The 11,511-nt window shown below is 37.0% G+C and overlaps 1 protein-coding gene across 1 annotated transcript; it reads right to left on the bottom strand.

Annotated features, from left to right (window-relative positions):
• Positions 1-159: 159 nt before the first annotated feature.
• On the bottom strand, positions 160-10,152 carry LOC125648487 (MYG1 exonuclease-like). The gene is made up of 8 exons (XM_048875614.2): positions 10,018-10,152; positions 8,207-8,372; positions 7,626-7,721; positions 5,126-5,356; positions 4,273-4,351; positions 4,066-4,188; positions 1,863-2,044; positions 160-496 (listed from the first exon to the last, which is right to left on the bottom strand). Exons 2-8 carry the CDS (start codon positions 8,350-8,352, stop codon positions 322-324), a joined length of 1,032 nt encoding a protein of 343 aa, XP_048731571.2. The 5' UTR covers positions 8,353-8,372; positions 10,018-10,152; the 3' UTR covers positions 160-321.
• Between the last annotated feature and the right edge of the window lie 1,359 nt (positions 10,153-11,511).

The following is an 11,511-nucleotide window of genomic DNA, read 5'->3' as shown; positions in this document are numbered from 1 at the left end:
TGCAATTGTTAACCTTTATGATTGTGTAGATTAAATTCTTCATTGTGTATTTTATTTTCTTATTTGTACACTCAGAGCTGAATATTGCAGAATAGGACAAGCTAACTGTGACAAACTACATTCACATCTCCAGACACATGACAAAACCGAAAAAACATGAAGCATTTTTGCCTGACATCAACACAACATCAGGCTTTTTATTCACAATATCACTTAATGAGATTCAAACTGACGATGGATATGACCTTAATTTTATATACAAAATGTAACTGCAATCTGTGCTGTCAATTTTCATTTCAGTTTGTAGTTCTCTTTGAAATTTTAAGTATTTTTCTGTGACATCTTCAGACTTTGCTTTGCCATTTCCAGGGCTCCTTCATAAGTATGATTTCCACCAATGAACCCTCCCGCATGGATAAATATACAGCCTGCAATCCCGGACTTCTCCGTGAGAACATCGTCCCTTAGACCTCGCCAGTCTTCTGGCAGGGACAGTCTGAAAAACACAAACACAGTAGGAGATTTTTATCCTCAAATCAAATATAGTGTTATACCTTTAGTTAGCTGGTCATATCTAATTATCAAGAAGTCAATGTGTATTACTGGTGTATGATTTATAAGAGATCAACTGCTTAAAACCATGTAATACAAAATCAAAATTTTATGCTTGTTATTCAATCTAAACACAAAACGCTTCATCAACGCTGAAATATTTGTTAATTTCATTTGATTCTGAATGGGAATCATACAACCCATCATTTGGTCAAATGTAGTCTGATGTGTTTCATACCAATTATTAGGCAGATTTAGACTACGGGTTGCTCCGTTTACCTGATTGAGAGGTAGAGCTCATGGTTGGTGTGACCGGTCGACAGGGAATGTTTACTCCGCCTAGGCACCTGATCCAGATCCAACCTCTGGTGTGTCCAGGGGTCTGTGTTTGCCCAACTCTTTATTTTGTATTGCTTATAGGAGTTATGAGATTGATCACCGATTTATCTTCATCTTTCATTGACCATCTTAATGAAAAAGTGAAGATAATGAACAGTGATCAATTTCATAAAGCCATACAGAATACAAAATTAAGAGTAGACCAGAGGTGGGATCAGATGCCAAAGAATAAGCATCCCTTGTTGACTGGTCACACTTGCTGTCACCGCTCTATCTTGATCACGTAAATGAAGCAATCCATAGTCAAAATCAGTATGTAAAGAACACCCTAACAATTAGTTGATTGTATCTTGTTTAACATCCCTCTCAAGAATTTTTCACTCATATGGAGACGTCACCAAGACAGGTGAGGGGCTTCAAATTTAGGCATATGCTTGGCGCTTACAGCCATTGAGCAGTGAAGTTTCTTTAGTGTGTCACACCTACTGTGACACAGGACATCCGTTTTTAAGGTCATCTCCAAGGACCCATGGTATTCACACCTGATGCCGAGCGTTTGGTGATGGAACTGTCACTACCTGTTTTAACGACTTAGGTCTGTCGCAGCCGGGATTTGAACCCCGACCTTCCGCATGCGGGGCGAACGCTCTACCTCTAGACCACCGCGGCGGTCACCTAACAATTGGTATGAAACAATGTCTAACAATTGGTATGAAACACATTAGACAGAATTCAATCTAATGACAGTTTGTATTTTCAACTAAGATCATTATAACAACCATCGAATTTGCAAAATACTGACTTCAAACGAGACTGTTCAAACCCTGTAACATCAATGTATCTGTCAGTAGCTTGCCTTGATTTAAAAATTGACCATACGCAGAACATGCTCTTATGTATTGCAGCAGTTGACAGACATAAACATATAATGAAATATTGCATAATAGAATGGACATTAGTATTTCATGTACCTGTTTGAAAATGAGCCCACTGCCTCTGGTACACATTGTACCCGCCATTTGTTGTTATTATCTGTGTAGAGGACGTATTTGATTGGTGGATTGATGTTTAGCTCTGCCTCCAAATTAAACAGGTGATCTTTCCAAGGACAACCCCCAGACTTAAAAACCGCAATCTCTCCACTGGGATCCACCTGTCAGTGTGTAATAAAAGACTATGTATTTTCAATAGGAACAGTTGTAATTGTGCCACTGTAAATAAGATTAAAAGTCATGAATATGAATACATGTACTATCTCCTTCTATAATCGTAAATATTTATACATCCAACTTCATTTCCGGTTTCAAAAACTGGACAGATTTTCTCATTTTGCAGTACACATAGATTTGGAAAAATGAATGATTTTACCCTGTCATGGGAGGAAATAGCGACTTATTTAATAAGTATTATAAAAAAGTAAGGGCTATTCCAGAAATAAATACATGGGGGGGTCGGGAGGCACCTTTTGTATATACCAAGCACCCATAAAAAAAAATAAAAAATTACCCCATGACCCATCAAATTAATAAACTCATTTTACAATGACCCATCTAATAAAAAAAAAAAACTAACCAGACCCACCACAAAAATATTTTTAAAAATGAAAACGGTACAAATCTCGCGAGGTTTTCGGGACAAACATTCTAGTCAATGACGCGGTAATGCTTGTGCGACATTGACCATCACACCGACTGATAAATATAATGCATCGGTACCCTCGTATAAATCAACTAAGGTTTGCCTATTTTTATTAGAAAACGGAATACCTATTGGTTTCAAAATATTCCCAAAATCGATGCACTGTAAACTGTAATAATCTACAGAACAGAGTTCGCCGCCATCACGTCCAAAGGGACCCTATTAAACGCGCCTCTAATTTGAAGAGTGCCGTAATGGAAAGTTATGCGCTGCAAAGAGCGACAACTCGAATAGTTCTATGTTACTTTCGATTTCGAAAGCAGCATTTCGAAAGCACGTTTTCAATTTCCCTCCGACGTTTTGTAACCAACACGACAAGAGCGACAATAAAAATATTCTGAAAACTCAACACCCACGTAGCACAAAATAAAACAATAGAAACTACCCACTACCCATAATAAATATTTTATTAACAATCCCACCACGGACCAATTAAAATATGAAAAAATACGACCACCCACACAAAAAAATATCATTTGCCGCCCGACCCCCCCATTTGATCATTTCTGGAACAGCCCTAATATAAAACACCAGACAAGAATATGCATTTATACGAATTAAAACATTGTTGCTTACCCCTATCCTGTATGTCATCAACTCTTTGGCTGTTAACTAGGACTTGCCACCATCTTCTGGCTAATCCGAGATTCCTCTGACTCTTACCCCCGCTTTTATATTTGACATGTGCGGGGGAGAGTCAGAGCGGACTCCATATTGAAAAGTGGGAATTCAGCGACACCAGCTGGTGTCGCTGCTTTACCTACCTCTTACAACTTTATTTCGCGGACCCATCTTCCAAGACGCGAGGATTCAGTTATCGGAAGATTATTCTACAAATACATCATGATTAATACGATGCTATTGCCGTTTAAACGATGGAATTTTGTGTTTACATGTGCTGACGTCATGCGCAAAGAAATCAAATGGCGAGGCAGCGACCTAATTCAAGTGATGCTCCATTTGTCGGTATTAGGGCCGTTTAAACGGTGATAGCATCGTATTAATCATAATGTATTTGTAGAATAATCTTCCGATAACTGAATCCTCGCGTCTTGGAAGATGGGTCCGCGAAATAAAGTTGTAAGAGGTAAGTAAAGCAGCGACACCAGTTGGTGTCGCTGAATTCCCACTTTTCAATATGGAGTCCGCTCTGACTCTCCCCCGCAGAAGTCACAAAAATAAAAGCGGGGTTAAGAGTCAGAGGAATCTCGGATTACTTCTGGCTAGTAACTACCACTCTGACAGCCTCTTAGACCAACATCCTGGCCAGTTACCAGGACTTGCCTCCATCCTGTCTTTTGAGGCTAGCCTCCATCACTAGTTCTTTGGCTGGTAACCACCACTTACCTCCATCCTGCCTTCAACAGCCTCCTCCACTAATTCTCTGGCTGGCAACCTGCATTTACATGTACCCCTACCCTGCCTTTGACCTCTGAGCCTACTCTATCAACTATCAACCTGATAATCAGGACTTGCCTCCATCCTGCCTTTAACAGCCTCCTCCACTAATTCTCTGGCTGGTAACCATGATTTCTTGTAATATAACACTTTGTCCATAAATTCATCCCCCACCATCTTCATGGCCTTCAGAAAACCAGCCTAAAAGCATTCAGTAAAATCAGAAATGACAGTGATGTTTCTTTTCCATGATTTCTCTCTGAAAGTTTTGCTGATTCCACATACCATTTCATCAGCATTTGGTTCATTCCACAGAGGATTAAAGTGACTGACCCTGCTGCTCAGGTTTGTGGATATTTGATACCTGTGACAAGGAGAGAAGTAATGGAAAATAGAATTAAATGAATATAAAGAGTAAAAGATTGATTTATGTTTTTCGCCACACTCAACAATTTTTCAGTTATATGGTGGCGTCCAGTTTTTATTGGTGGAAGAGAGAACCCAGATACAATGTACCTGGTAAGAGACCACCGACCTTCCGAAAATAAACTGGAAAACTTTCTCACTAACCGGCACGAGCGGGATTTGAACCCACGCCCACAGAGGTGAAAGGCTGTGTAATTTTGAGCACGATGCTCTAACCAATCGGCCACGGAAGAGTAAAAGAGTGAAAGTAACACATGTAAAGCAATAGAGTGAAAGTAACATATGTAAAGCAATAGAGTGAAAGTAACATGAAATGTTTACAGTTATAGAGTGAAAGTAATAAAGTAAAAGTAACACATGAAAAGTAATAAAGTGAAAGTAACACATGAAAAGTAATAAAGTGAAAGTAAAACATGAAAAGTAATAGAGTGAAAGTAACAAGGAAAGTAATAGTGAAAGTAACACATGAAAAGTAATAGAGTGAAAGTAACGTATGAAAAGTGATATACAGCAACTACAAGTAAAAGATAACAAGTGATGAACTAAAAGTCAAACAATAATACTAATTACGTTTACAACATTAAAGAAATATTTAACTGAGCTTTTACTAAAAATACATAGATGCTGCAATATGCACTTGATCTGCAAAACTTGATTTATTTTTTATTTAGCGGGACATCTTGTAAACTGTAACACACAAGAGAGTCCATACCTTGCAACCCCATCATACTGGTTGATTCCATTGTCAATGGCATCAATTTCCTCCACAAAGTTTTCATACACTTTGTCATAAACAATGTCTACGACTGGGTCCTCAACAGGAAGCTCGAGAATGCTGGCCACAATCTCTGCACCAAAGTGACAGTACACCAGGCCGGCACTACTGAGCTTGATCGTCCACTTCTTGGAGGAATTCACAGTACTCATCGACTCATTGAAAGTCCTGAAATGTTATCACAAAAGTCTTGTCAGTTTATCAAAAAATTATACCTCACCTAAAAATAATTTTCAAAGAAATCATTCTGATGTTAATGATTGCATCTTGAAAAGAATATTATTAATCTCTAAAAAAGAAAAAAAAAAGAGTTACCTTGTCCAGGTGTTGAGGAATTTCATTTATTCATAGCTTAAATTTTATAAAGGAAGGAGCCATAGGAGAAGGGATGTAACTCCATAAATTCTTGTACAAAATGTGCTACCAGTATATGATATTAACTTTTCAATTTTCAGCATCTTTAGAGTTAAGTTTTGAACTGGCCTTCTTGTGTGGTATCCCAGTTCCACTACTGTTGGGTTGCATTCAGAAAAAAAAAAATTCAAAGCGGGGAAGAGTACAACTTAGATGTCCTTTATCTGCCTGATATGGGGGACTAATGAAACCTTTTTATTAGTTATTATTTTCTGTGCAAAAATTACTAGACCATTGCACTGTAATCATTGAGAAAGGTGTGGAAAGTTTTAATGAAAGGAAGGGTTTATAAAATGTATTAATTCTTATAGCAAACTCAAAAACCCCTTCTTCTCTTACTGAGCTAGAAATTTTATAGAAATGTACAGAATAAGCGAACTGTCACAAATTTTCACCCATAGATAGTGACGATTAGTTTTTAATTGTGCCAATGCCTACCTTCATTTCTAAGGTCATATCCGAAAGATCTGCGACTTTCATTTCTACCGCTGGGCATTTGAGGAAGGATAATCACTACCTATGTTAAAATCGATCTTAAGTTGGTACAGGGTTTGAGAAATCGTACTTGAGATCTCCTGGTTGTAAATCAAGCACCCTAACCACTAGGCTAATAAAACTGGTCAAGGATTAGTAACTACAGTGAAACACAGTTATAGTGAACCTCCAGGGCCAGCCAAAAACAGTTCACTATAACCAAACGTCATTGTACAGTAAAACAATTATAGTGAACCTCCACGGCCAGCCAAAAACAGTTCATTACAACCAAACTTCATTATACAGTAAAACACATGCAGTTATAGCAAACCTCCAAGGCCAGCCAAAAACAGTTCATTATAACCGAACTACATTACATATGTATCCAATAAAATGTTTGGTATATTCCTCTCAAAGAGGAATAAATATCACTTTGCAATAAGCATGAATGCGTTATAAGCATGAATGCGTTATAAGCATGAATTCAATATAAGCATGAATGCGTTATAAGCATGAATTCAATATAAGCATGAATTCGTTATAAGCATGTTTGTTATAAGTATTTAATTCTCTATATAAAGCGTGTTTGTTATAAAAGTGATTGTTATAAGCGTGTCACTGTATATATGTGAATACTTATTTAATAAGATTTTTTCGAGTCATCAAAAAAAACGATCACTATGAAATATGTATATGCAGCCACATGTACCCCCCCCCCCCCCCCCCCCCCCCCCCCCCCCCCCCCACTGTTTTCATGACATCACCTGGCTATGACAAGTGTGTTGACAAACACAATTTTGAGAGCTAAATTTTATGTAAATGCAAAGTATATCCTGTGTAAAAATGCTTTTAATCCACTTTTTATAAAAGATCTTTATTTTTAAAACAAACAAAAAACCTTGTCAATTTCTGAAATAAATTGATCAAAAACCGTGTCTACGCCCCTTGAAAGCTGTCACAGTTGACCTAATTCTGGTAGGATTTTGAGAATCTTCTTAAGTTACATTTAAAGAATTGTAAAAAAACCAAAAACAACTTAAATCCATACAATGACTGTATACTGCTTCAATACAGAGGACAGGGATACCTGTAGTATGTAATATATAGGAAAGGAGGAAATCTAGGTTGTCCTGCCAGAAGCGACAAAATGTAATATACTGTGGAATCATTAGAATTCGTGGTGGCTCAATTTTCATGGAATTCGTGGGTACCCCTCACCCACGAATTTACATCCTCAACGAATAAAGATATTCCATAGTTATCTTTCTTACAAATATATTAATCCATGAAATTACCTCCCAACGAACCCGTAAAAATTCAGCAATCCACGAAAATTGGCTCCCACGAATTTAAATGATTCTACAGTATAGGAAAGGAGGAACTTTTAGGGCTGGACCGGGAATCAAACTCAGTAACCCTGCATTACTAGTCAGATGCTCTAACCACTGAGCTATCCGGGCTGATAGCCACAGTCTGTATAGCCCTAACTACTACATATCCATGTAATATCCTATGTTTGATTTACATCTGAACGGTAAACAGCTCTTACCTCTGATGATGGTCAAATCTATTTTTAGCAGGGTCATAAACTCCTCCCACATCCACCACAATGTCACATGTGTCAATGACAGCAGGATCACGTGTTCTATGTCAAAAAAAGGAGAACAGCAATACAATACCTCTCCAGATGTTTTTATATTGATTGCACTAGCAAATATAGGGCTTGTGATTACGTAAAGTGGATAGGCCATATTCTTAATATCTAGAGGACCCCATTCTTAATATGAAAAGAGTCCCACTCTTGTTAGGGCCACATTTCCCATGAAACGGATGTGTGAGACATTTAACCAGTAATTAATATCGATTCTCTGTCATGAGCATTTCATTACTTTTCCCACTCCCAATGGCTCTGGCTGACCTGGGCCCTAAATTACTGAATGAGGAAGCCCTTATCAAAGAACATGAAATATCTACGTACATTCTGTATCCTTGTCCGCAAATACTCACCATGGTTAATGTCCAGCTATTTCATATTTAGATATATATGTATAAGTGATGGAAATGAATTACATTTCATTAGATTTTTTATGCTCAATACCATCTAATCTGCGGAATGTTATATATTGATACCTGACTATTTCAGCATCTGCGTATTTCGGAAGCTGCCGCAGCATGAAACAGGCCAGGATCTCGTCACAGTGGAAGTGGCCGTTGTGGGTTCCTATCTTCATGGTACCTGTTCGGGGTTTCTTAGTGGCAGGCTGATTGTCACACATGAATGATTCGCCTGTATAAACTGAAGAAATAAACAATCATTACAAATCTATCCATAATCCAAACAAAAAATATCAATAGTGGCAGATCCTGGATTTTTTAAAAGGGGGAATGATCCGATCAAGGATGAAATGAGTAACAATAATTATGGTACAATAAGAGTGACAAAGTCACAATTCCCGTTGGGGCTTCAGGGGGCAGAAAAACTTTTAAAATTGGTTTTATTTGTATAGCAGTAAAATGGTGAGTTTTCAGCGCATGGTATTTGGAGACAAAGTGACCAATGGGTGACTTTAGAATATCATATGAATGTATCAATTTCAAAAGAGGGGCACCTTGATCCCTATATGAACCACTAATTAAACCCGGCAGTTTTTACCAACAAACCTTTTTGAGCTCTAGCAATCCGAGGTTGTGAATATGGGTTGTTTACCAGACATTAGAAAAATTTACTGTTCCAAATCAAACACAAAGTATGACAATTTTGTTGTCAATATTAGTTAATATTTCTGACATGCTTGATACACGTTCTCCCTTTATTATTGATTCTGATTATAGGATCATTACCTCACTTCAATCATGGAATAATTTGAACTGGAATCAGTAATATTGAAAAACACAATTTAGCCCAATGATTACTCATGAATATAATTTTCTTATAAAACCAAATCCAAATTTTCTTGGAGCCACTACCTCAGTGATAGGGTCCATACACAAGGATACATAAATATATCATTTATTACCGATTACTGCAGTCATTTGATCTGAAGTCGGATCACATGAGTTGACAGCCACAGATCATAAGATGAAATGCGACATGAAGCGTCAAATATGATCTGATCGATGATCCGCCGAGCCTATCAACTATAGACCTGATCAAACTCTTAGGATCAAGTTAATGTAGCAATTGATAAAGTCACCACATAGTAATGTCTCCTTATTTATTTTTAAATCCATGTTTATAAGATGATAAATGTATTCCATATTATCAAAACCACAAACATAGAGTGAAATTATTTTTTGTGAATGCAGTTTTGTTTGTCACACGGTCGATATATTTCCCACAAACCCCCCCCCCCCCCCCAAAAGTTGTATTGATGCATTGTGACATCATCAGCTTCAGAGAGACATGATATGGATTCAGAAAACCAGTGTGGTGATCCAGAAAGTCGGATCATACTCCACGAATTTTATAGAGTATAAGCACTTGAATAAAAAATAATAAACTATTTCCTTAATAAACTATTCACTTAAGTTTATGTTATTTACTCAGATTATGAATGGTTATTGAGAAATAGTTAATTATAATCTTTATTCAAGTGTCTATGTACATGATGTACAGAATGTAAACTGTACGTACATCAAACAAAAATAAATTTAAAAAATCCAAGAGAAAGGCAAATAGCCAAGAATGTGAAAAATATAAAGAAAAACATATCATCAGTTCTGTAACAACTATCTATATCTATAGCTGTTTAAAAGTCAGAAAATTATTGTGAAAGTGAAAGTACATGTACACGTGCCAAAGCCTAGAGGGAGATTTTTTTCTAACTTAACTATACTCTACAATACCGTAATTCATAAAGTTGAAGACGACCTTATTAACGTTATGGTGATTCTATAAGTAGTATAAATTCCAGTAATAACTCTTAATATCAAGCATTTACCTTAATGTTGTTTACACTGCTCAAGCCAACCCTCTTGGTTTCTCTTTAGAAAAAAAAAATTCCGGGTTTATCGCTCGTCTTTGGTCAGACTATTAGTTTATCGTTTTATGATAATGGAGGTCGGCGCGGATGTATTTGACGAAGAAATTTTGCTCTAACGTATACAAAGAAGAGGTAATACTCATATGAAATGAAAAGATATTGTTTGATTTGACATTATGCATTTAAAGGTCAGTTGTTTGTTGCAAAAATTGTTGTAATCATTCGTTAAATTGAGGAAATTAGGAAGGCGCAATTTGATTGTGACGTCACGCCTTTGTGTAGTGCAAGGTGCTCGCTACCATTTTTGATTATGCAAATTTGAGATCTGAGCAGGTACCCTCCTGATTGTAGAATTTTTTTTAAATATACGACTAAGAGGCTTAGTAATAGTTTGTCAAACATAACTTCACATGGGTAGCATGCCTCTCCACTAAAATCATGCCATTAGGGAAGAAAGCCTTCCATTTTTTTTTTTGTAGCATCAGGATTATGACATTTATTTCAATCTGTAGTTAGTACGTTGCATATATACAACAGAAGAGAAAGATTTGCCAGCGTGCGGTCTTTTAAAATTAAATAACTTTGTTTTTGATCATGATAGCCGTGATTTTGTATGAACAATTAAACGGCAATCATTCTTCATCAATCTCAAATCCCGTGGGGAGCCGGGTTAGAATAGGTCCTCAGTACCCTTGCTTGTCGTACGAGGCAACTAAATGGGGCGGCCCTTCGGATGAGACCGCCAAAACCGAGGCCCAGTGTCACAGCAGGTGTGACACGATAATGATCCCTCCCTGCTCAAAGGCCGTAAGCGCCTAGCATAGGTCTAAATTTACCTCATGTCCGTAAGTCTGAGACTAGTAAAAAACGTGTCGGACTAGTAAACTCTCTATAGCACTAGTCCGTATGGACTAGTGAAATTCCGGGAATCAATCTTGAATTGGGTAAGAGTTTAGCAAGATGAGTCTGAATCTCTTAGATGTTTGAACTTTTTTTTTTATCAATTTCTTTTAATTAATTAAATGATGTTGCATTTAGATAAGGCCATAATAAAATATATGTGTGTTTCTTGTTTTTAGATAATGAAAATGTGCACTGAAGGATTTTTATAGAAACACTTGTCCTTTATGATATTTTGAGAGCTACTTTCTGTTATTGTCTCTTCTGACATTAAATTGTAATGTTCATACATAGGGTGCAGATTGCAAGTAACTTTAGGGTGATGATTGATAGTGATGTAATGATTGTCGCAGACTTTCGATTGTCGGTCGTTATAACTGAAACGACGTGAATAATGGGTTGTCATTTCGAAAATCGTCGATGTCTATTTTTTAAAATTAATAATACGAATATTCCTGCCGTCGCGCGACTTTATCTAAAATCAAAAATGGCTGACGAAGCTGAATCATTTGATAAGACTGAATTATTGAACATTATTAACGTCCCTCATGA

The sequence above is a fragment of the Ostrea edulis genome, chromosome 6 (genome assembly GCF_947568905.1).
Source record: "Ostrea edulis chromosome 6, xbOstEdul1.1, whole genome shotgun sequence".
NCBI classification, from domain to species: domain Eukaryota; kingdom Metazoa; phylum Mollusca; class Bivalvia; order Ostreida; family Ostreidae; genus Ostrea; species Ostrea edulis.
The sequence above is the reverse complement of the archived record's forward strand: the minus strand, read 5'-3'. Positions and strand labels throughout refer to the sequence as shown.

Bases quoted from the DNA above. Each gene is read 5' to 3' on its own strand.
- LOC125648487 (XM_048875614.2), bottom strand. From the start codon at position 8,352: ATGTGTGACAATCAGCCTGCCACTAAGAAACCCCGAACAGGTACCATG. The intron at 4,352-5,125 runs GTATGGACTCTC...TCCTTGTCACAG, and splicing joins CAGTATGATGGGGTTGCAAG to GTATCAAATATCCACAAACC. The intron at 497-1,862 runs GTACATGAAATA...TGTGTTTTTCAG, and splicing joins GTGGGCTCATTTTCAAACAG to ACTGTCCCTGCCAGAAGACT.